This window comes from Astyanax mexicanus, chromosome 21 (genome assembly GCF_023375975.1).
Source record: "Astyanax mexicanus isolate ESR-SI-001 chromosome 21, AstMex3_surface, whole genome shotgun sequence".
NCBI lineage: Eukaryota > Metazoa > Chordata > Actinopteri > Characiformes > Acestrorhamphidae > Astyanax > Astyanax mexicanus.
Window position 1 is genome coordinate 19318909 of NC_064428.1, and position 25144 is coordinate 19344052.

The 25144-nt window shown below is 37.1% G+C and overlaps 2 protein-coding genes across 3 annotated transcripts; one reads left to right on the forward strand and one right to left on the reverse strand.

Annotated features, from left to right (window-relative positions):
- Nucleotides 1-78: 78 nt before the first annotated feature.
- On the reverse strand, nt 79-12530 carry LOC103045776 (uncharacterized). 2 transcript variants are annotated; one of them, XM_022674856.2, is made up of 9 exons: nt 12326-12530; nt 10639-10839; nt 8776-8895; nt 8321-8553; nt 7164-7301; nt 6813-7006; nt 5323-5402; nt 3465-3548; nt 79-2174 (listed from the first exon to the last, which is right to left on the reverse strand). In XM_022674856.2, the coding sequence occupies exons 2-9, from the start codon at nt 10823-10825 to the stop codon at nt 2029-2031; spliced, it is 1182 nt and encodes a 393-aa protein (XP_022530577.2). In that variant the 5' UTR covers nt 10826-10839; nt 12326-12530; the 3' UTR covers nt 79-2028. The 2 variants fall into 2 exon arrangements, with proteins under 2 accessions (XP_022530577.2, XP_007254912.3); XM_007254850.3 differs by having other exon boundaries at nt 12300-12337.
- A 1821-nt stretch (nt 12531-14351) lies between these two features.
- setdb2 (SET domain bifurcated histone lysine methyltransferase 2) lies at nt 14352-24626 on the forward strand. Its single transcript, XM_007254849.4, has 11 exons — nt 14352-15178; nt 15660-15782; nt 16178-16273; nt 16868-16958; nt 18013-18825; nt 18935-19104; nt 20323-20564; nt 21546-21594; nt 21692-21885; nt 22774-22862; nt 24186-24626. The coding sequence occupies exons 1-11, from the start codon at nt 15160-15162 to the stop codon at nt 24301-24303; spliced, it is 2004 nt and encodes a 667-aa protein (XP_007254911.3). The 5' UTR covers nt 14352-15159; the 3' UTR covers nt 24304-24626.
- The last annotated feature ends 518 nt before the right edge of the window (nt 24627-25144 follow it).

The following is a 25144-nucleotide window of genomic DNA, read 5'->3' on the forward strand; positions in this document are numbered from 1 at the left end:
TATATATATATATATATATATATATATATATATATATATATATACATATATAATATAAATTATTAACAACATGTAGCATTTAACCTTAAAACAACACCTTTAAAATCATTAAGATGCTCCATTAACCTGCAACATAGGAAGAATAGCGTTGCTGTCCTTGCTACTTCAGGTCCAGAATGTTGCTATCTATACTGTAACTCAGTAACTGTGCATTTTTATTTATGCACAATTCTATAATATTACTCTACTACCTCAGTCCACATGATTATTTCACTTCCAGTGACTATTTTGTAAATCTCAGCCTGTCCAGAAATGCACATGTAAAGTGTGTCCATTAGGAGTGTCTGAAGCACAAATACACTTCTCAATTATAAAGCAATTCAAAGCAGTTATACAATGTTGCCTACACATGTATCTAATCTGTATCTGAATAAATAAATGAATACTAGGCCCAAGGTAATAACATCTTCATAAGGAGAAATCTAAACTACAGTGACACAAGGATTCAGGCACAGAAATGCCAATTCCTTTAGTGTATTTATTTTTGATTTATTATGTGTATTTAACAGTTACAACAGGTACAGCATAATGTGTCATTTTAAAATTGTTCTCACAATTAACAAAATTCAGAATAGCTGGTAAATGTAATATAAAATTAACAAAGGTAAATAAAAATACAAATAAAAAGTGACCAGAACTGTATATCTTATACAAAAAGATAACATATAAAATAATCTAATCATCACTAGTTATATGCATATGATTCAAAAACAACCTTTCAGAATGATGTCGGCAATGACCTAATATGTATTTGTCACACATTAATGCAAAGCATGTTACATTTTGTCTTAGTGGAGAAGACCAACAAATCCACTGATAAACTATTCACCATATTTTTTGCACAATAAGGTGCACTTAAAATCCTTTAATTTTCCCAAAAATCGTCAGTGCGCCTTATGTACGAAATTTACCAGTCAGGTTGTAAGGAGCAATACATCCACTCCGCTGAAGTGCAGGAGTTTCAGTTTAGTTCTCCAGCACGGGACTGGAGCAGTATTAGCATTAGCCGCTAACCGCAGTGCTAGCTCTTTTGCTGTTCAGAGAAGAGAATTTTGGTCTGTAGTCTGCATGTTTACCGTGCTAAAACAAGCTACATAGGACGAACTGCTAGCTAATAGCAACCTTCTTCTGCTAACTGCACAACAATATTAGAAATCTAAGTTTACTGTAAAGAAACAAAAGTGAAATCTGTGTAGGTTAACATCCAGCACTTTCCAGCATGTTTGTTTACTTAGTACATGTTTGTTTACTTAGAAATTTACAGGCACTTTGACAGCTGGACCGAGAAAGGACAATCAGAACAAGCAACAAAGTTATGGCCACCTAATGATCCACAGAGACAGACATGATCTCACAACGTTTGTTCAAAAATATTTGTGTAAAAGATCAAAATAATCCTGAATTTAAGAGGGGAAGTTTAAAGAGTGGAAAGTTGTCCCGTATTGCTTTTCTGCTCATGCTCACTGAAGAACTTGGAAAAGTCGTGTGTAGATTACTCAATTGTACTTATTTACAGAAGTCTTTCATACAAAATTACAAATTTAAATTATTAGGATTTTATGAAAAAAGTACAGTTCACTTATGTTAAAAGTAGGCACATCATTTATAATATTTATAACTGTATAAATAATAAAATTATAGAAGTGCTACACAAAAGAATAAGGCATGAGAAAATAGTGTGTTCCACATTTTAGGTTTTATGCTACTGTGTGCATTACACCAACACTAATTTGACTTATCATTACCAATAGTTCAATAAACTACAAAACTATCAAAAAATTTTTTTTGAAGCTTCTCCCTTCATATGGTTGGTTTTATATTCTGTAGCAAGGAGAGGATTGATTTGTAAACTGAAGGTGGCACAGTGGAGGTTAGAAACCACACATCCTCGTGGGCACCGTTTCCTGTGTAACTGGTATAAAACTGAGAATGCATGCACAAACACGGAGAGACCTTTAGCATCAGCCATTATTGCAGATTCTTCAAGGTAACAGGAATTTGCTCCTTTGCTGTCCTTAGCTTTTCCTTCCAGGCTTGAGGGACGGCTTCACCAGCATATCCAGCCCTGGCACCCAGGAGAGCCCCCAGAGCTGCACCTCTGTTACAGTTCTCACCTATGGAATACAGAAATCAGGCATATAATTATGCAGCTAAATCAATAAAAATACTTTATTTCAGTAATCCAGTTCAAATTGTGAAACTCATATATTATATAGATGTATTACACACAAGTGTTTATTTCTTCTGAAAACGCAAAAGTCAGTGTCTCAGAAAATTAGAATATTTTACAAAATCAATAAAATCAATTAGTTTTTTCAGGAAAACACTGCACTGACTTTGGACTTAATGTAACAGTGGATGACATGGCTCTCCAAATCATCACTGATCATCAGTAAATTTTGCATGTCATCTGGAAATCAAGGGAGCAGAGTCTGGAAGAAGAGTGGAGAGACACACAGTCCAAACTGCTTGAGGTCTAGTGTGAAGTTTCCACAATCAGTGATGGTTTGGAGAGACATGTCATCTGCTGTTGTTGGTCCACTGTGTTTTAACAAGTCCGAAAGTCAGTGCAGTGTTTTCCCACAAAATCTTAGAGCACTTCACGCTTCTCTCTGCTGACAACCTTTACGAAGATTTTATTTTCCAGCAGGACTTAAGGATATAGTGACACCAAGAACAAGCGTAAAAAAATGAGATTGGGCGGAAACTAAAGTCACGGCGAGCGAGACAGAGACAGGGAAAAAATTTACAAAATCTTTATTATAGTTCAAACAACCTCACAGGTCAGATGTTATATGCTTATGGGCCACATCTAGCCCACGGGCTGCCTAATGCTGACCCATGATATTCACATTTTGAACTGAATTACTCAAATAAAGTAACTTTTCAGTGATATTCTTATTTTTTGAGATGCAACTGTAGTTAGATATGCTGTTCTAATTAATTTGACTTAAAAAACTGCCATTTGGTTATATGAGCTAAACAATGGGTGCAACTGACACTGCATATGATGCTGATTTTTAGTATTTTGTTGTAATAAACAAATTTGCTTTCTTACTATCACACCTGGAACATGTCATCATTTTCTTTGCTCATGCAGTGACAGTGGGACAAAAACAGGTCATTAAATTTTAAAAAGCAGTGTTAAAACATGCTGTGGCGGAATAGTTCAAATGCCAGATAATGCTGATTGCCATTGGCAACATGAGCTTCAGAGAGCAGAATTGTCCTTGCTCTTTCAGTGTGTGGGTAGATGGCACTCTTTCCCCACATCACGCCTAGTGTGAAGTGGTGATGTAAACAGCTGTAAACAGTGAATAGCTATAAATAGTGTAAAAATGTTTCACCATGATTTTCTTTCATTCTAATATAAATGAGAAAAAACATCCAATTTCCCCACTCACCTCCACAGTTCGTGTTAGCCAGGATTCCCCCCTTCACATCATTGTGAAAGACATAGGCCAAATAGAAAAGACTGCTCAGAGCACCTGCGATGCACAAAATAACGAAAGGGTTATGAGTGTCAATGGAAAGAATGGTTTGATTTCATCCGAATTTCAACAGAATGATTTTGAAAAAAAAGTTTCTGCAGAATAAAGTGTTGTGGTGTATTTTTGTACTTTATGCCGTACTGTTTTAGTGGCTGTAAACCTAAAACCACAAAAGAAGACTGTGAGTCTTCCTAAGAACTTGTACACACACAGTCATGTGAGCTGAACATTCACCAAATCAAAGAATATAAAGAGATTTTTCAGTGTTGTTTTTGAATGTTGAATAAAATGGGCAGATATATACTGTAAGTTTATTCGGTGCCTACACTTACTCACTTTCAGAGAGAACTAAAAACGTACACTCCCCTCCAAAAGTATTGTAACAGTGAGGCCAATTCCTTTATTTTTGCCGTAGACTAAATACATTTGGGGTTGACACTGAAAAATGAATATGAGATTCTGGATTGGATTCTGGATCTAATACACAATTTAGAATAGCATCTTCTAAACCCACCCATTTTTTCCAAATGTATTGGAAAAGATAACCTTAAAACAGATTAAACTGAATAAGACTTAATATATATTTGCAAATCATTTGCTTAAAATAACTGCATCAAGCCTGTGACTGACTGACTTCACAAAATTTTGCATTCTTCTTTTGTGCTGCTTTTCCAGGCTTTTACCACAGCCTCCTTCAGTTGGTGTTTGTTCCGGGGGGGAAATGTGGACCTAACTACCTGGGGCCCGAGTACGGAGAGGGGCCCATGAAAATCCTGATTTTTTTTCTCTCAAGTTCCATGTGTACTGGCATGGATAGGGGACCACTGAGATTGACAGTCTACAGGGCCCAGAATTTGCTGCTACACCCCTGCTCCTCTCTCCCTGGCTCCTTCTCTCTCGTGCTTCTCTCCAGTGTGTTTGTCTCGCTTCCCAGGAGAGCCTTTGTTTACCCTGCCTGTTGTCTTCCTCGCTTACGCTTTGCGTGATCTCTGATTCCACCTGTTTTAACTTTCCACCCGTTTTCGTTTCCCACCCGTTTTCGTTTCCCACCTGTTTTCGTTTTCCACCCATTTTCGTTTCCCACACGTTTTCATTTTCCACTCGTTTTCGTTTTCCACCAGCTTTAATTTTCCACCAGCTTTAATTTTCCACCCGGTTTCGTTTCCCACCCGTTTTTGTTACCCACCCAATTTCGTCTGCACAGACAAAAATCCAAATCTGAAACTGAGCACAGACATTCTGCATAATGTATTGTCTGAATCGTTAGTGCAACAGAACACACTTGACCGTCACAATATCCAATTATTTTGCCTTACTCTTTCAATACCTTTGCAGGGGAGTGTATACATTTATTGACATCAGCTCATCTGTCATCATCCAGTTTATTAACCCCCTTCTATAGGGCTTTCACAATAATTATGTTACCGATGTATCATACAGTATATATTTTTATCATTTTTACTGACCTAGGTAATGTTTGTTATATTTTTCTTAACGAGGAGAAAGCTGGTGTGCAATAATATCCTGTCTATCAATTTGAAGAGGCCACCATAGGACCACCAGTGTCCAGGAAAATGTTTGGGCCGTGGATTATTCTCAGCACAGACATACTGACATAGCAGTGGCAGGTTAGTGTGGATAGTGGAAGTGTATTATACCTAAAAATGAGCACCTACAAAAACAGATAGAATGACCTGAAATGTTTAGCCCAATGTCAAACCTTGACTGCAGTTTTTTATAATGCACACAGAAATAAGGTGTAATGGGGAACCTTTTGTATAGCAGGCAAGTCCAAGTGCTTCTACAGCCTTCTGGTGGACCTTCAGTCTCTCATCTGAGGAACTTGGAAACCTGTAGCACAATAGAGATTATTTTTGGCATTAAAACTTTGCTAGAATTGCTAGACTTTCAATTCTAGGAAAGAAAACATTACCTGATGTACTTCCCAAATTCAGTTCAATTCTTTTTAATTGAATTTTAAACTAATTTGAACATATCTATATTTAACTTAATATGTAATCTGTACTAGGGCAGAGTATCCCCACAGATTTACTGAATAAACTGGATTCACAAGGTTCCAATTTGACTTATTTAGGGATATTTCAGTTACAATTGCAGATTTTGTTTGGATATGTGAGATTAAGATTTTGTGTTGCACACAGAAGAAAAATGGGCTAATCTTAGGTCTACGACAAGGTGTTTCAGACGACAGAAAAAAATATTCATTGTGAGGCCAGGAACATGCAAAAGACATGAACTAATTCTCTAAATTAATCATGGGTGTGTTTTGGGCGCAACGTGAAATAAACTAATGAGTGTGTCACTTGCCATTCCCTTTAAGAGCCAGCTGCACTATGACTTTGGCAGATTGCTATTTAAACAGTGCAGTGCTTCTGCACTTCTCAGTAAAGAAAACTGACCTGCGTGTTCACGCTGTAAACAGCAATGTTAATTTATTCTGTATTCTGTTTATTGTTAATGCAAAAGTTGTTTGGTTTGTGCACTGCAGTGTTTCCTTGTGTGTGTGTAAGGAGCGGATGTATTTGCGTGCTGGGTGTACATGCCACGTCTGTGTTGCCAAAATAAGACATCTGACGGCTGACTGTTATCAGGGTTTTAATTAGTGACAAAGCATGAAAATAGACTGTTAATAAACTTGTTTTCTTTGCATTATTTGAGGTCTGAAAGCTGTGCATCTTTTTTGTTATTTCAGCTATTTCTCATTTTCTAAAAATAAATGCTTTAAATGACAATATTTTCATTTGGAATTTGGGAGAAATGTTGTTCGTGGTTTATAGAATAAAAACAATATTTATTTTACTTAAACATATACCTATAAATAGCAATATCAGAGAAACTGATTCATATTCAGATTTTTCCAGAGCTGTATATCTATCAATTTTATTTAATATCATAGTCTAAATGAATCTATTGGTCTGTCACTAGTATCTTTCATGCCATCTCAGGCTGAACATAACACAGTGCTAAGACTTAAGACTTTTGGTTTACTTGGCTGTATTGCTAACCATGATATTACCTTAATTTTATAAAATTATCGTATTATGAGAAATCTATTTTACACGATTTTGGGATTCATATTGGTTAATTGTCTTATAAAGTAATTGGATCACTTTTGACTTGAAGACCATGAAGAACAGGAAAATGTCTACATGCACATAGAGAATTTACATATCACTTATCAAGAATCTCATTTTGTCTAGTTCTGACTGGTGGTTTCCAGTAGATAGTAGTTTTCAGTACCTTTCTGCCTGCTGTATGTACGGTTGGCAGGTGTCCCAGGCATCAAGTTCAGCAGATCTGAGAGCCCGCTCAGCCTGTTGCTTCAGACAGGCTCCATTTAGTGTGGCATGGAGTGCACCAGCGTACACTGCTACGAATGTTTCCAGCTTTGGGTAGGGATGTGTGAGCTTTACAAACTCTACTGCAGCAGACACCTGAGCAAATTCAAAAGTTAGAAAAGATTAGAGAAGATGAATTGCTTGTTTTAGTTCAGCCCGAGGCAACAAGGCTGGAGCAGTATTAGCATGAGTTGCTAACCGTGCTAAGCACTAGCTCTTTTGCCATTCAGAGGTGAGTTTAAATGACACTAACCGCTTCATCTTCAGGGGCTGTAGCAGACAGCAGTACAAATGGAATGGACATGGGAAGACAGCCAATAGCATTAAGCTGGCTGTCTGGAATCGATGCATTCATCATCTGCTTGTAGCGTTTCTCTGCGAAGTCCAAAACCTGGAACAATAAAATATGCAGCTTACATTAAGTTGACCTATTTAATTATCAATGCCTCACCCACATACAATAAGCTTTCTGGAACTTTGGCAAAAACAAATCTCAGAGCAAGACTGACTGACATGGACGGTTGCGTCAAAAAAAGCCTAGGAACCACTACTTAGGGCTTGACACTAGTCATATTTGAGTAAATTTCTGTAATATTACTCTTCCCCCTCAGTCCACATGCTTCTTTTTCTTTTAGTGACAGTTCTATATCTCTCAGCTTGTCCAGCTTTTAAAGTGTGACCTTTTGTAGAGCACACATTTACAAGACTTGGGTGTTAAAGAAATGTCAATTTTTACATAATGCTGATTTTACATTTGAGTCAAATCAAAGTTATTTGGATCAATATGCCTAATCATTTTTCAACACGGAACCCATAGAAGTTTTCTAGAACACACTTGGGCTACTCATACACGCCCCATGTTGACATATTTTTCCTGGTTAATGGTGTCAAACCACTAAAACAACTGAAAAATCCATCATCTAATACAGCGTTTCTCAACCTTATTTCTATCACGTCATCATTTAAATATGTGCGAAATGTCAAGGCACCCCACCCGGGGGGGGGGGGTGGTGGGGGGGGGGGGATGTTTGTTGGGGGGGGCTGGCGCAGTACTTCAGGTGAGAAGGGGGGGGGGGGTGCTGGCGCAGTACTTCAGTTGAGAACGAGGGGTGTTGCTGGCGGAATATAAAATAAAATAGCGCGTGCATCGCGTGGGGGACAAAAACTTTACAGTGTGTCCCAATTTAGGGGCTGCATCCTTCAGAGGCTGTATTCGAAGACAGATTGCGTCACAGCTGCGCAGTAATACACCGCCTCTGTGGGTCCTTCAGAGTATGCTGCCTGTGAATTGGGACACACCCCGACACGAGCTGACTCTGGAAAGGAAATATGCACGTGAGGCGCAATATTTTGACGGCACCCCCGAGGAAGCCAGACCCTGGTTGAGAAACACTGATCTAATACTTGTACCTTACTAGGGGAGGTAGGACGCAGCTCCTGCCAGTCAGAGAAGAAGGATCGATGGAAGGATTCTGCGTAAGTGTCGCTGTGGCTGCCTGGGGTGGTCAAGAACTGGACGTAGTCAGAGAGAACAGTTGCCCTGGCTACAGGTTCTACAAGACTGACAAAGCCCCCTGAAGAGAGAACCTGAGCTACTCTTAAAGCGCAGTGTAAATTCAGCGTATTCTCTCCGGCTTGCAGACCTACAACAAAGTTAAGCAAGATACTATCTTAGTCATACTAATCTCAGACAAAGAAAAACACCAAAAATCATTTCTTTACTTTCATACTTTTAATTTCTCACTCATAGCTTATTAAAACCAGCAGAAAGGTCGTGTTACATTGATGATGTACATATCTGAATCAAGCTGATTCAATGCATTACTGTTTTGATCATATTATAGTCATTCTGATGCAGGGGTTACCTTGATGGTAGTGTATGGAGCCACCAGGGGTTTTCCAGTACTGAAGTTTGTCATGGAGGATGACACTCCCCACCACAGGAGGCCTGTTGCCTGACGACCAAGCAGTGCGCCCACTGCCAGCTAAAACCAGTACAGAGACAGTCAGAACCAGAGTTAGTTTGAAATGGCAACCCACAGAAACCAATATACGGTAGAAGAGTATAAGTATTTGATTAAGTATTTAACGCTGTTGTTTTTTGTAAGAGTGTAAAACTGCGTTGTCACGCTATGTATAAGTATGTAGTGTACATACTAGGGCTGAGTGATATGGCTCTAAAATAATATTACGTACCACGTAATACCCATATTTTCCCAAAAACAATACTTTTGGCGATATGACAAAACACCTGAATTAAAAAAAAATATTTCAAGAATATACTGAAAAAAATTATAATTATAATTATAATTATTATAATCCAGGCATAATTTCAGTTAATGTTCAGAGCAAGACAGCACTAAGGAGAGTTCACAGAAGGAAAAAGAACCTTAATAAAATAAAAAGGTGCATTCTTTAGATGCATAATACGGAATGTACAAGATAGCAGAGGTGTTATATTCTGATAAAAAATCTATGAATTATAGCTATTTAGATGGCTTATAGATGGCCTATAGGTTACTAAATGAAATAGTGTAGTTAAGAGTCTGCAGTGAGGAAATTTAATAAAACTATATAAACTACAGAAATCACAGAAACCCTTGTTTTATGCATATTTTATTGGTAGCAGAACAATGTACATTTTTTGTTTTAAATAGCGCTAAACATCCTTTCTTTCAATGAATAAAGACTTGGTTTGAATTTGTTGTCCTTGTTTGGTTTGTTTAAGAGAGCAGTTTGGCTAAACTTGCTGAGTACATCTGATAGTTATAACTTTGTAATTTAAGAGTATTCAAAACGACTCGTAACTTGCTAAGTAAGTTCACATGCTGTTCCACCTTGTGCATTCCTTACCTGCATAATATATAAGGTACAAGATAGCTACTACTATTTAGCCATCTGAGCATTTACATGTACATAAAATAGTGATGAGTATAGTGATGATAAGTAATGATCTTTATTTTTGCAAGATTTAAAAAATATATATTTTATGTTTTAATTTAACCAAAAAAAACAATGATATAAAACATGTCCTATATTGTCCATATACTGAGCTTTCAAGATTCAATTAATTTAATTCGTGTGAAGTATATGAGATTATTTTGTCTCCAAAACAGCCACTTTACAGGAGAGTGAAAAAACCTTCCAATCTTTCAATGGAAGTTTATGTAAAAAGAGTTTATTTCAGGTAATTTTGAAGTATTTCTATTGGTCCATTCATCAAGAAATGGCACAGTGGCACAGTGTAAGGGACAGTTTGTCTTTTCATATTATGTAGTAAACTAAAAATCGTCAAAAATGGAGATACGTGTTTTTTATTGAACAGCTACGATTTGTTACTGTACAGATTTTGGGAAAGATGCAAAATGCTGTCCCTAAAAGTAAATCCTTAAAGTTACATTTTTTTTTAAGTTTTTCATAAAACACGAAGATCAATCATAATCCGGAAATGTTCCCCAGATATTTACAGCACTGTGGCCATTTTCACAAATTTTACACCAGTGCTTTTTAATCTTGGCCCTGGAGTCACTATGTTCTGTAAATTTCAAGGATTCCATGCTTTAACACACCCACTGTAACTGTACATGTTCATGAGCTGTTTAGTAGCATCAGGAGTGTTAGGAGGAGCACTAGCACTAAATGTGCAGAGCAGAGCGGCATCAGGACCTGGAAACACTCTCCTACACACATCTTTAGTGATGTAGAAGCCAATGACTGAAATTACACACCTGCATTGGATAGGGTGAGAATGCTGGATGGATGCCGGCCTTTAGGTGCGTTAAGATCTGTTATCCAGCCACTGAAATCTGATTTAATGTCCCGGACATTGTAGTACCAGTGAACTGGCATAGACATGGCATCAGCGGCACACATGCCCCACAGAGCTTCACACACAGATCTACGTACCTGAGTCATGCTGAAACAAAAACCTGAAAATTAGAAAAGAGAAAACGATGTGATTTTAGTATTGCTGCATAGTAATACTTGTATATATACATATTCTGATTTTGTCTCTATATAATATCCCTTATATACAGTACGAGTCAAAAGTTCCAGAAAACCTTCTCATTCAATGTTTTTTTCTATATTTCTTTATTTAATTCATTTTCTACATTATAGATTAAACTATTACTATTAAATACATGACAACAATCAAGGGACAAAAAAGTGTTTGGCCCCCACAATCCCCTGACCTAAACCAAATTAAGATGGGGGTTTTGGAATGAGCAGGAGCTTTACACTGTGAAGGAAAAGCAGCAACTACTATTCAGCACCTCCAGGAACTCCTTCTGGGCCTGCTATCATCCTCTAAAGTTTTGAAAGGATTGGCCTATTTGGGGGCACTATACCAGAAAATTAATTATATCTAAAATGTCGCCTAGCCATATGATTCTTGTACAGTTTTGTGCTCTGCTGTAGCCTTTTTACAACTTTGCAATTACATGTATTTTCCAAATATGCATTGTTTTTCTGTAGTGGCCTGTTGTGAAAAAATTGCACTTTTTGAACTAGTCCATGGAAATTTGGCACAAGACCAGCTAGCCCACTGAGCAGTGAGTAAGGACGTAAGCGTGCTCGGGCACAGATTGTTTAAACGCAGTGTGAGTGCAGGCCAGCAGGGAAGTGGGGGGGGGGGGTTCAGAACTGTGCTCCAACACGATTTAACCAAACCGTGCCTAGTGTGAGTACACACTGAAATATTAAACATATTCTGGTTTGTTTAACACTTTGTTTATTAAAGAAAAGAAAAAAGAAAGAAAAAGACAATGAATTGATACTACACAGGTCCTGTAGGATGGTATACATAAGAAATGGGACTTACAATATGTAGAATGTTATCCCAATACATACGAACACTTGTGGTGACCAAATTCATGCACCTGCCTAATTTTGTTTAAAGAATTATTGCACACTTTCTGTAAATCTTATTAACTTTATTTCACTTCTTAAATATCATTCTGTTCATTAGCTATATGATTAACTGAAATTGCTGATCCAAACAACCAATTATTTATAAAGAAAAAAACATAAAAATGACCAGAGATGCCCATATTTTATATACTACTGTATATGATTACAATGATTACAATAACGTTGTAATGCAAACCATATTACGTCACACGTTTTCAGAAAGTTCTCAGCGCATTATATCTGTAACGTTACAGGCTAACCTTCCTGCTACCTTTTCAAAACATTGCTAAACGTTCTTATAACGTTCTCTGTTACGCGCCCAGCTGAGAACAAACTACTGCATTCCTATGTACAAAATATACACATTTAAAGTTGTTTCTGAAAAACACATTTAGTGTTTTTAGCTACAGAAACACAGAGTACAGAATATATTACTCTAAACACAAAACCGTGAGTTTAAAACTACAGAACAGCTCACCACCAACCAGCCAGCGTCCCTCTTACCTGCAGTCTGTTATACATACACACGCCTGCACGTTACAAAACCATGACTCCGCTCCAGCGTTACATAAATATTCACTGAACGTGATAAAAAACCCTCTCTAGAAGACGCATGAATACAAATACTTTTTTATTCGCGTATTACGCAACATTTAATTATTATACACCCCCTGTAACGTAACTGAAATAAAGAAAATGTATAAATATTTGTCCGCAATTTGACAGGTATGACTGGTGCAGCGTTCAAGAGCTCCTCTGAAGGAAGGTTGTGAACAGTGACGTTCCTCAGACATCGCTCAGTACGAGGGCATGTTTAAAAAGTAGTAATGCTACCTTCAAATGTGTCTGAATTATCGTATTTACGAGATGAGAGCACATAAACGCCACCACAAACTCGTATTTACCAGGGAGAAACTCGGATTATTAGCTTAGCCCAATTTCCCAGTTGGAGTTTTGTCAGAATTTCCACGGAACACTTGAAGGGAGCATATGTGTGACTGCAGACCGGAGAACCAATGAGCGTGGCGAATGGGCGGGGATACGGCCATTCATTTCGTGCATCAGCCAATCGTACAACAGAGATCAACTGTCATTCGTGTCTTACATTTACATTGGCCAGTGAAAAGTGTGAAGTACCGGTCTTGGAAAAGGGCAAGGCAAGTTTATTTATGTAGCACCTTTCATACACAACGGTCACTAAAAGCGCTTTACAAATAAAAAATACAAAGGGGAAAGCATATAAGAGAATAACAATTAAAATGAAAAAAAAAAAGAAAAAGAATAAAGCATGAATAAAAAATGAAAATAAAAACATAAAACAAGAAAAAAGCATGAATGAAACATGATTAAAACAGTATATTTTTAAAGAAGAAAAAATATTAAAATGAAGGATAATAAAAGTGCTGTTACAGAATAACAGTGAGCTTTAAAGTTTTTTAACAGCAAGAATTTCATTGGCTAATGACATGCCCACAGTCCTCGCCCAATAAGCCTCCGGACTGCAGCGTTACTCCTTTCGTTTAAAGACCTAAAGCATGGATACGAAGAGCAGAATTATCCTGCTTTTTTTGTTTGGCATAATTAAAAAAGCACACAATTCTCACAAATGCACCTCTGATCATTTTATTTTTTGTTCAGTTTCGGCGTCAAATTAAAAAAGAAGTAGAAGATTAAATAATTATTTTTCAATTCATGTTTTTATGTAATTATTTAATGATTTATTATATTTAGAGCACTTTCCACCTTCACCATTCTTCTAAAAATAAGGCTTAAATGAGTTTAGTTTGGTGTCCCTACCTCATTACCTTAGTGCATTATGCCACGTTAAGCTGTTTTAAGCGTTTTAGGTGAGTAATCCCTGTGCTTCAATATGATTTATTTGATTTGCAAATATTTCACATCAATTTTTCACATCAAATGTAGTGTTTTCTCTGCAATGAACAGAAATGTATACATCCACATTTAACACAATTAAAAGATTAACTGTATATTTGCTGACTGTCTGCAGCAGCTGTGATTGGCTGGGCAGTAATGGGGCGCTGAATGTGAGCGTCGTGATTGGCTTAGTTTATCAGTTGTCAATATCCTAATAAAAGGATCCATTTCCCTAATTACTGCTCCTTCTCTTCATTCCTTCTCCACCTCTTCTCTCATCGATTCATCCACCTTTTCCGTGGGTAGGAGAGGAGGACTAGCAAAAAGTTGTGTCCCAATTCAGGGGCTGCACCCTTTAAAGGACGCGGACTATGAAGGTATCTCCTTCGAAGAATGCAGCCGTTGAATTGAGACACATCCAAAATAGACAGATCAGTCCCAGACCAGCTCAGCTGATCACTAACACCCCTGCTCTGGTCACAACACGGGGAATATTAACAATGCTCCAGTGCGCATTTTCTTTAGCTATGTGCATATGTTTACGCTATTTTTCCTATATAGTCTATACATAAATCAGTTATTTTAAATGTAAGGAATAGAGCTAGAATATTAAATAATCGATTAAGTTACCTCAGCCATCCACTACTTTAGTCTAGCGTATGGGACCATAATAACGCAGCGCTGCACTGGTGGAGAGGTCCGCGGTCCTTTCATTCAATACAGACAGAAAGTTCAGCTAAAACAGCCGCTGTAATCCGGCTACTGTAACTTATAACATATAACTAACTTTATAACCTAATATTTACACAACCTTTAATCAGAACTACAGCATTAAAAACAGAGCCGTGGTCAATTAAACACGACATACAGCTGGGTGTTATGATGTTAGCACTGGTGTGTTAGCAACACGTCAATTGTGGAACACCAACAACTAAGATAAGCTAAGCTAAGCTAACTAACTTATATATAGATAACCAGCAAACTGTTAGATTAGATAACCTAGTTTTGACATTAATATAAATAGCATTAGCAAGTCGTTATATTAGGGTTGAACTAATGTTCTTAGTTGTTTCCTACCCATTCTTCTGCTTTCACTGTACTGTATCTGAGTGTTGCTAACCTAGCTTAACTAACCTAGGCTAGTTATCTAGTTAGCTTATTTAGATAGGGTTATTTAGTATGGTTAGATGACTAGGTGCTGACTCACTTTAAATGAGTTAGCTACAAAATAACTTAATTAACCTACTTTTGGCAGTAATATAAATAACGTTAACTAGTCTGTTATTCATGCTGCTATGTTCACTATGCTGTATTTTAGTGTAGCTTAACTAACTAACTATCTAGGTTAGCTAGCTAAATAGATAACATATAGCGTAAATAGTGGACCTTGATTGCTATTTGTTTCTTTTATGAGTTAAAATTTAGTTTAGGATACGATTTGTACTAACACTGCACTTATAAAAATGGAGGACCCCGATATTGGTAAGTTGTCTTATGTGTAAGTTAATGTTTTATGTTGTATATTTGTTTCTGTAGGACTGAAGGATAGGGCTGCAACTAATGATTATTTTGGTAGTCAACTAATCTGATTATTATTTTTTTCGACAAGTCAGCGATTATGTGATAACGAGTCCCCCCCGTCTCTAAAAACAAAAAAACCCCAGCTGATCATGAGATTTAAAGTGGCTTTAATGTTGTTTAAACATGGAAAGTACTGATAATTAGTGATTAAATATGCAATATGGTATGTTTGGGCACTTTTGGAGAGACAGAGTTGAGTGAAACATTTAAACACCTCCCATTGCATTTATGTCCCCAGCACCCCAGGATAAATAGCATGTAAATCAGTTATTTCACAGCGTTTCTGATAGAAATATTTAAAAATGTCAGTCATATGTGCCATGCCTTTTTATCCTTATTTGTGTAATGATCTAACTATGTCTTTTACAATTGAACTCAAAAGACCTTCCAGAGAGAGCAAGGTACTTCTGGTCTCGGTTGGACGTAGACATGGTTTTTGACGAATTGCTGAGTTTCCTCATTAGTCTGAGAGACAACATCAAAATCAAGAACGCTTCGGACAAAGGTGAGTACTAAAACCCAACACTATTCAATAACCACACTATATATAAAATCTGGTGTTTTTCTTCTAGCTACTTTTTGCATTTACTAAACATTAAAGAAACTTGTTTTGATGGTGCATAATCATAAAGGTCACATTCCTGCCTCACTGCTTTAATGATTTTTTCTTTTATGTTCAGCACTGACATAAAAATAATAATATTAATAGCTAGATAAGAGACAATATTACTGAATTAAAAATAAAAATGCATTGCAATGCTTTCTTACTGTAAAAGCTCTTTATAGTTCTAATTATTTTGTTTAAAAAACATATAATGGTGTTTGCAGAAGTATTCAGTACTCATGTCTAATAACATTCTGTCTTTCATTTTGTCTTTCTAAACTGGCATGGTCGTTCAGACTACATCCAAGCCATGAATATCATCCTGGAAGCTGAGGTGACGCTGAGTGGAGCCTTGAAGAATGACACCTTTGAGCAGGTGCTCATCAGTGAAGGTAGAGTCCTCATAAACTCAGTTAATGTCTTTCACTACTTTGAGGCTAGATGATGGGTTCAGTTTTGAAGTCTCTTAGTTTGTTTACTTTAATTCTTCACATTGTCAACTGCAGTTACACTGGCGTTGTGCTGCTGGAGTTCCTACACACCAACTGTAAATAGTCCACCAACCAGAAATATCCAGCAAGCAGCATAATGTGTGCAACACAGTGTGCAGAGAGACAGTTGCAGGACTAGAATCTGGTATTATAAAACTATAGGGTGCTCCCATATGATCACTGGAGGAGTAAGCCATGCAGTGTATTGAAAACCATTTAAATTACTTTCTGTTATGTAACTTTTAGAGGCATTGCACACTTTTTATATGTCTGGCCTACATTTTAGATTTCATTATAATGCAGCGTTTTGGATCAAATCACCCTAAATGATGTAAATCTTATTTAAATCATGTGATTGCCTCCATACATACCTTTGTTATTTACATGAATACCGTAATTGTGGAAATATTGTGTTTTGGAATTGTATATGCTGTATATTACTACTGGTGCTTTATAATCACACTATACTAACCATTATTTGCCCTTTTGTTACAGACATCCTGACTGTGTCTGTGTCAGATACTCACTGTGCTTTTCTGAAGGATGGATCTATGCAAGAGGATGAATTGGACGAGGACTGCTCAAGGTTTGTCCTTTCCTGCTGTATTACCATTTTATATCAATATATATATGTGAAAAATAATTAGCCCCTTACATTTTTTTTTTTGCTTTTTTTTTATACACACATTTTTCAGATTATCAAACAAACTTTAATATCAGACAATTATAACCTGAGTAAATACATGATTCAATAATATTAAGAAAGAGACAGGGTGAAAATGCTGTCTATCCAATGGTAACCATCCAAGTTCCAGGGCAAAAACCCCTGCTGACCAAAAAGTACACAAAGCCCTGTCTCACATTTGCCATCATCAAAATCTTAATGATCCCTAGAACTTTAAAAATATTCGATGGACTAAGGAGACAAAAGTGAAACTTTTTGGAAGGGTTGTGTTAGGTTCTGACACATAATTTCAGAAAAAGAACATCATACTGAACATAAAACATGGTGGTGGTAGTGTGATGGTCTGGGGCTGTTTTGCTGCTTCAGAGCCTGGACAACTTGCTGTAATAGATGGAACCATGATGGAGAATGTCCGGCCATCAGTTTGTGATCTTAAGCTCAGGTGTTCTTGGGTTCTGCAGCAGGACAATGATCCAAAACACGCCAGCATGTCCACCTCTGGATGCTTCGAAAAAAGATTTATACTAACATTTTTTATATAACATTTATACTAAAAAAAACTCCAGTGTGGCTGAATTAACATTTTCCCAAAATAAAAGTTGGTCCACAGAGATGTGAAAGACTCATTACCAGTTATTGGTAAAGCTTGATTGCAGTTGTTGCCACTGAGGGTGGCACAACCAAGTTATTAGGTTAAGGGACAAACACTTTTTCACAAAGTTCAGAATGGTTGGATACATTAATAAATTGTACACATTGAATAAATTGTGTTTGTTAATCCAAAAAATATAAGTATGGTAAACAAAAGAAATCTATCTGGGGGTGGGATACTTTTTCACAGCACTGTATTTTCAGAAACATTTACCCTGCAGCAATAATTTCCGTGACTTTTGGCACAGCAGTGTATTCAACCCTTTCTTTATTTTCACTTGTTTGTTTTGTTGTTTTTACACAGAGGTTCACGAAACCCAGAGTCTGGTTCGGACAACAGCCAGATGTCTTCATATAACAGAAATAATAATGCTTCATTAGAGAAAGTCGACCAATATGACCACGTGTTGCTGCAGTCATCACCCAGATTTTCCCCAAATGACCAAATGGCCCCCGTGTCACCCATCCAGGTTTTATACCTGGAGCACGACTGCAGCCAAGCCTGCATCCCTCAACTACCGCCCAGCATGAACCATTACCTGGGCCAGAATCCTTTGCGAGTGCCTCTACTCTGCAAGTTCCAGCGGCAGTGTGCTTTTCACTGCTCATCGGTAGAGCAGGAAGATGAGCTGCAAGACTCTGTGGAGGCAGATGTTCTCTATAAAGCCCCGTGTGGGCGGGGCTTGTGCTGCATGGACGACGTGTTGCAGTTTCTACAACAGACTGAAAGCCTTGGAAGTTTGCAACCAGTGAATTTCAGCTTTAACCCAGAAGTGCTGCCGGACCGCGAATCTCCTCCGAGACTGCTGGGCTCTGCTCCATCACTTTCAGCAACCATTTTATTTGAAAGAGACATTAGTCGTGGGACGGAGGCGGTCCCGGTCCCGCTGTGCAACGAGGTGGACGGGGTGCGACCCAAAGAGTTTCGCTACCGCAAAGAGCGCTGGCCTCACGGCTGTTTCCTGAGTGCAGCTCCATTCTTCTCAGCCTGTTGTGACTGCGCAGACGGCTGCACAGACGTAAAGAGATGCTTGTGTCTTCAGCGGTCTCTGAAAGCAGGTGCTGCCCCAAAGCAGCTTTATGACCACCAGCGGTTAAATGAGCCTGTGTCCACAGGGTAAGATGATTGATAAAGATTTCTTGATTTAATGTACATCAATATTTTGCTTATTTTACCTGTGAGTCTATGTAATTCATACAGTGCCCATGTATTATATTTTAAATAGGTTATTTGAGTGTGGCCCTTGGTGCGCGTGCGAGAAAAGCAAGTGTCTGAATCGTGTGGTCCAGCGTGGGCTTCGTGTTCGCCTGCAAGTGTTTCGCACCAGTGACAAAGGGTGGGGTGTTCGCTGTCGTGATGACCTGGACAAGGGCACCTTTGTTTGTATTTATGCAGGTGAGTTGTTCTTTGCCAGATAAAACATAGCACAAAGGTAAGGAAATTTGTGTTTAGTAGATTTGGTATTTCTTTGTTGGAACAATGCTTCGTGCCAGTAAATCTTATAACATTGGAAAGCCTAATTTCTCTTCAAATATTGAACATGCATTTGTGGGATGAGCAGCATGACAGGTTTGACTAATTTGGATAGTGCCCAAGCAATAGAGCTCCTTCAAGCTTGTGTTCCGGTGTTGTGCCGAGTTCAGCACCCCTGAAATGAAAAGCGCCACCTCTTGAGAGTCTTCTTGGCTTTAACTTTAACTTTACTTAGAAAATGGAAATACCCAAGATACTGTTCTAAGTTACACTGACTCGTTAAAAATAATTATAAATAATCATGTCACCTGCAGCCTCTCCTGAGAAGGGATGCTTTTTTGGTGGGAGTGCTAAATTCGGCATTATAGTAATGCCGAAATCTGCACCCCTGCCATAAAAAGCACCACATCTTTGAAGCACGTACGCACTGTCTTCTTGATAAAAGAGATAATTTCTTCAATTTTAATTTTAAAAAACACCCCCTGTAACTTTCTGGTGCACAACACTGGCATTGTGGCATTATTTGGAGTAAGCTCTAGTACCATCTCTAAATTGAAAGCCAAGTTCCATATAACTGGATAGAGACAGGCCATGAATTTTGGCGTCCCAACAAGATAACACCCCAAGAAGATTGTCAAACACCAAACAATTCAATGGCAGAATAAGATATTTTTTCATGGGCACATCTCACATACTCAGCTCTGCCGCTCATTCCTCAAATGCATGTTACTTACAAATTTACAAGGCAAATTAACAGGCATTTCAATGTATAAGATTTATAAGTCAGTCCCACAGTGCACTGTAGTAGATTGTCTAAAAACAATATGTCTTATCCGACAAGAACCACCCAATATGAATCATCTGTTATTAATCCATATTTTGTATTTGACATGTACAAACATGCACAGCCACGTCAACGTGTGTCAGATAATCAGATTTTTGCTACATTAAGGAGCTGCCACTATGATCCAAGGGTCACAAGTTTGAATCCAGGTTCATCATAATAATTGGGTTGGACAATTGGCATTTCAAATTGGGGAGAAATGAAATAAAATTAGAAATAAGTCATAAAAAAGATAGCTTTAGGCTGTATTAGTACTTTTCTGATTGTAAAAAAAACTTTTCTGTTCCCTTGTCCAGGTGTTGTCCTCAGTCTTGAGCAGAGCTTAGAGGATACAATCTCCTCTAAAAACTTGAAGGACGATGCAGCGTCAGATGATGAGGTGGAGGTGGTGGAGGAATGGACTCTCCCTACAGGACAGAAAACAACAGTTACTGAAACACTGGACATCTCGCCTCCTCTTTATGTTCCTGTGATCAAGAAGCCTGCAGATCAGACCTCTGTGGTTCTGGATGGAGAGAAGGAACAGCTGGAGCAGCAGGTGAGTTACTACAGTTTACCTTATTGAAAAATCATTGTGTAATTTTTATAGTTGTTGTATTGGTGAAAACTCGGTGATGTGATTGCGTATCATGATACGGGGGGGGGGTTGGGTTCCATATATCAAAAATATATTGTGATGGATTTAATAAAATAAAATAAAAAAATATTGTCATAGGATAATAAACATATTCACATACAACAAAACCTCATACTCATAAAATCACAGTAGAAATTAACTTTTTAATTTTTATTCAATTAAAACAGAGGAATCTATTGACAGAGAAATGTTGGTATAAAAATTGTGGAATATAAATACATGTGGCTAATACAGTGGTGGGAAAAAGTATTTTGCCCCCTTACAGATTTCTTGTGTTTTTGCATTTTTGTCATACTTACAATTTTCAGATTATAAATCAAACTTTAATATCAGACAAAATTAACTTGAGTAAATATAAAAAGCACTTTTTAAATTATAATTTAATTTATTAAGGAAAAAAACTTTTGTAAAATGTGTACTTGGGTTCTGCAGCAGGAAAATGATCCAAAGCACACAAACAAGTCCACTTCTGAATGCATAAAAAAATAAATGAAGGTTTTGGAGTGGCATGCTCAAAAACTCTCCAATGTGGCTGAATTTCGCTCATTGTCAGTTATCAATAAAGCTTGATTGCAGTTGTTGCCGCTAAAGGTGGCACAACCAAGTTATTAGGTTTGGGGGGCTAACACATTTTTTACACAGCACTTGATTAGTTTGGATATATATATTTTTTTCATTAATAAATATGATTTAATAATTATGATTTAAAGTGCTTTTTACATTTACTCAGGTTATCTTTGTTGGTTTGATAATCAGAAAATATCAGTATGGAAAACAATCTGTAGTGGGGCAAATACTTTTTCATGCCACTTTGATTGGGACTTTTGTACAAAGAAGAGAAAAAAAAACTAATGCTGAAGTATTCTTTTTTTTCCCTCTTAGGATCTCCAGGAAGAAATTAAGACTTCATCACCCGATTCCAATAAAACAGGTACAACTAAAATAGAAGATGGAACTAAGATAAATATACAAAGGTGTTTCTTTAAAAGTTTTGTACATTTTTTAACCTTTTCATATTTCACTGGTAGAAATGAAAGACCAAGATGATAAAAAAGAAGAAGTAGTGAGGAAAAAGCCTCGGTTGGAGTCCAAAGAGAAAAAAGGAGATACCCCCCACCCAGATCAAGCGGTGCCTAAGGGACATGTCCTGAAACAAGGCCCTCAGGAGAACATGTACTATCTTGATGCTTCGAAAGAAGGAAACGTAGCAAGGTTTATAAATGTAGGTACAGCTGAACTTCTTTAGTCCAGTAAAACAGTTACACATTATAATTCAATGTTATTTGAAATTTCCTGCAGTATTTTAACGAAATACTCTGAACAGTGAGATTTACCATGCTAAAGGATCTTACCAAATATTAAAGATCAAATTCAAAGCTGATGATAGGAACAAGAAATCCAGTGTTCTTAAAGGAGATCTCCGGTGTGAAATGGACTTTGGGTGTATTAAAACGTGATAAAAAGTACTTACCTTTGTTGCATTTTTTTTATACTGTATGATATACTGTATGCTTTTATACTGTATGATATGGGCAAGCCTTGCGTCTGCAGAAAAATACCCAGGCTCAAAGTAGCTCTTTATAGTAGAATCTGGAGAGCCCTGACATTTAAAACAAGGCATTTAAAACTTTAAAACTGCACAAGAAGTGTATTAAAAGCCACTGTTTACATCCCATAGCGTAGGTAAATCTCTGGGCACCACCATCTTAAATTTAGCTCACAATATGTTAACTGTCAAGCTCGAACGAATAGGTGGTATTACAATTAAAGCTGTTATGTGTAGATTCACTGTTACATTCACAGGTAAAGTGCCATATTTTTAATATAGATAATATCTATAAAATAGAGTTACTGCAGTGAACTTAACTCCTGAGTTTGTAGATTTTTATACAAAGCATCATTTTACCATCAAACACTGAGTGACTTTCTTACTTTTGAACTACTAAATAAGTGGAATTTCTCTATGCTGCATACAAAACCATGATAAACTGGTATACATATTTTAAACATTCACATTTACACAGTAAGCAAATATAGTTTTACATAGAGTTGCACAATGACATTGTTAGAATTGTTATACTAAAATGTACCTGTGTTTTTTACACTACAGCACAGCTGCAATCCAAACTTGTTTGTCCAGAATGTGTTTGTGGACACCCACAATCCAAAATTCCCACTCGTTGCTTTCTTCACCTGCAGGTAGGTTAAGTTTTTTGGGAATGTAAAAATACTTCGTAGCTAAATTACTATAAGTGGGATGGACCCAGCATATTGTTTTCCAATTGGAAGTCCTCTTGTACAGAACATTACTGTGTTTTATCCTTCATTAATATACACAATTTTGCTAATATAACAAAAACTGTGAAAGGGATACCTGTATGTACAGTGGCTTGCGAAAGTATTCATATTTTCACATTTTATCACCCAACAACCACAAACTTGTTTTTGGTATTTTAATGAGATTTTTAAGTCCATCCATCCTTATCAAATGAGTCTCCATCAAATCTGACCAGCTTCCCTGTCCATGTAAAAAAAAAAAAAAAAAAGCATCACCACAGCATGATGCTGCCACCACCATGTTCTACAGTGGGGATAGTGTGTTCAGCTTTGCATTTAGGCAAAATGTTCAAATTTGGTCTCATCTGACCACAGAATCTTCTTCCACATTGGCCACTTGGCTTCTTCTTTGACCAGTGCTCTCTTTTTGCTCGATCTATTTCTGACCACCATGTCTTGGTAGGTTTGCACTTGGGATTCTCAAAGCTTGGGAAATGTTTTTTTAGAACCTAACCCTGCTTTAAACTTTCTCTCTGACCTGTTCCTTGGTCTTCATGATGCTGGTTGTTCACTAGTGTTCTCTAATAAACCAACGAGGCTGATACAGAACAGGTGTATTTATACTGAGACTAAATTACACACAGCTGGACTCTTTTAACTAATGGACTTAATGATTTAATTAGGTTACTTCTGAAGGCAGTTGATTGCACTGGATTAAATGCAGAGGTTTTAGAGTAAATATGTTTGAATACTTTTGGATGTCACACTTTTTAGATTTTTATTCAGTTATAAATTTATAATTTTTAAAACCATGTATCATTTTCATTCCACTTCACAATTATGTGTTTTATTTTTTTGGTCTATCACTTAAATTTCATTAAATTAGATTTAAGTTTGTGATTGTAAGGTGATAAAATGTGAAAAAAATCAAGGGGCATAAATACTTTTGCAAGCCACTGTAAACTAAATCAATCTGTGTTACCTCAGGGGATCTTTATAAGTTATGAGGTGTTATCTTATAAATGAGGCTAACAAAAAAAAGAACAAAACAGGGACTCTGACTGGAACCATGTCCACATTTAAAACAGAATCCCCCGCCAGCGTTTTCCGCAGGTCGGGACAGTAATCTTTAGCTTCTGTGGGCCGTGGCAAAAATCATGGGACACAATTTGTTTGGTATGTCGTTGTACTTACCTTTCCATTTTCTGGTCTTCAGCACATAACTATATATATTTTATGTTACAGATCAATCAAAGCAGGTACAGAACTGACCTGGAACTACTCCTATAACCCGGGAAGCGACCCTGAGCATGAGGTGCCATGCCTATGCGGTTACAAGAACTGTCAAACCATTCTTATCTAAGTGAAGTGTGAGAGGTCGCTGCATTTGTCGCTGCATACCTGAGTTGTGTTGGCAGCAACAGCAGGCTTAAAAGCACAGGAAACCCAAGCTAAACCACGTTCGAGATCTGCACTGTATGGTGAAATGTGTTATTCTGAAGCTGATCGAGAAGAGATTTCTTTTTTACATGTTGTGTTTGTACTGGAAAGTAAAGTAAATTTGGAAAAGAAAAGAAATGTATTGTAATTTCTACTTTGTTTCTATGCTGCAGAAGCAACACTTGAATGGTGTGTAACAAGGCTGATTCTTTATACCATCTTCTAAATAAACTTCTTTTACAAACAGCTGTGTGAGAAGTGTTACTTAAGTTAAAAAAAAATCACTAACCGCAGGTGGTTAGTGATTTAGTTTAGTTTAGTTCAGAGATGCTAGGCTAATGTTGCTAACAATCACTGGCCTTCATTAAAATGTTGATGCAGGTGACTGAGATAATTTTTAACCTGAAAAAAAAAACCCCACAAAAAATCTAACTAGGAGCCTTCATTGCTTTATCCAAGCAGCACTAAATGTAAATACACAAAATGCATTCATTTTTATCATTTCCATTACATTTGGAGTGTTTAATAAAACTTATGATGGTGTTCTCAGTCAACAATGTGTAAATGGATATAAAAAAAATAACCCGCACATTATGTATTTAAATGACATTAGTAGTACTACACTTTGTATGTTTTTAACCATTTTTGGTCTGTTTTAAGCTATAATGTAAATTATAAATTTATTGTTTTGCAATTATTGGGTATGAGAGTAAGGGTGCTTTCACACCTGCCTCGTTTGGTCCGGACTTTCGGACTTTTCAGTT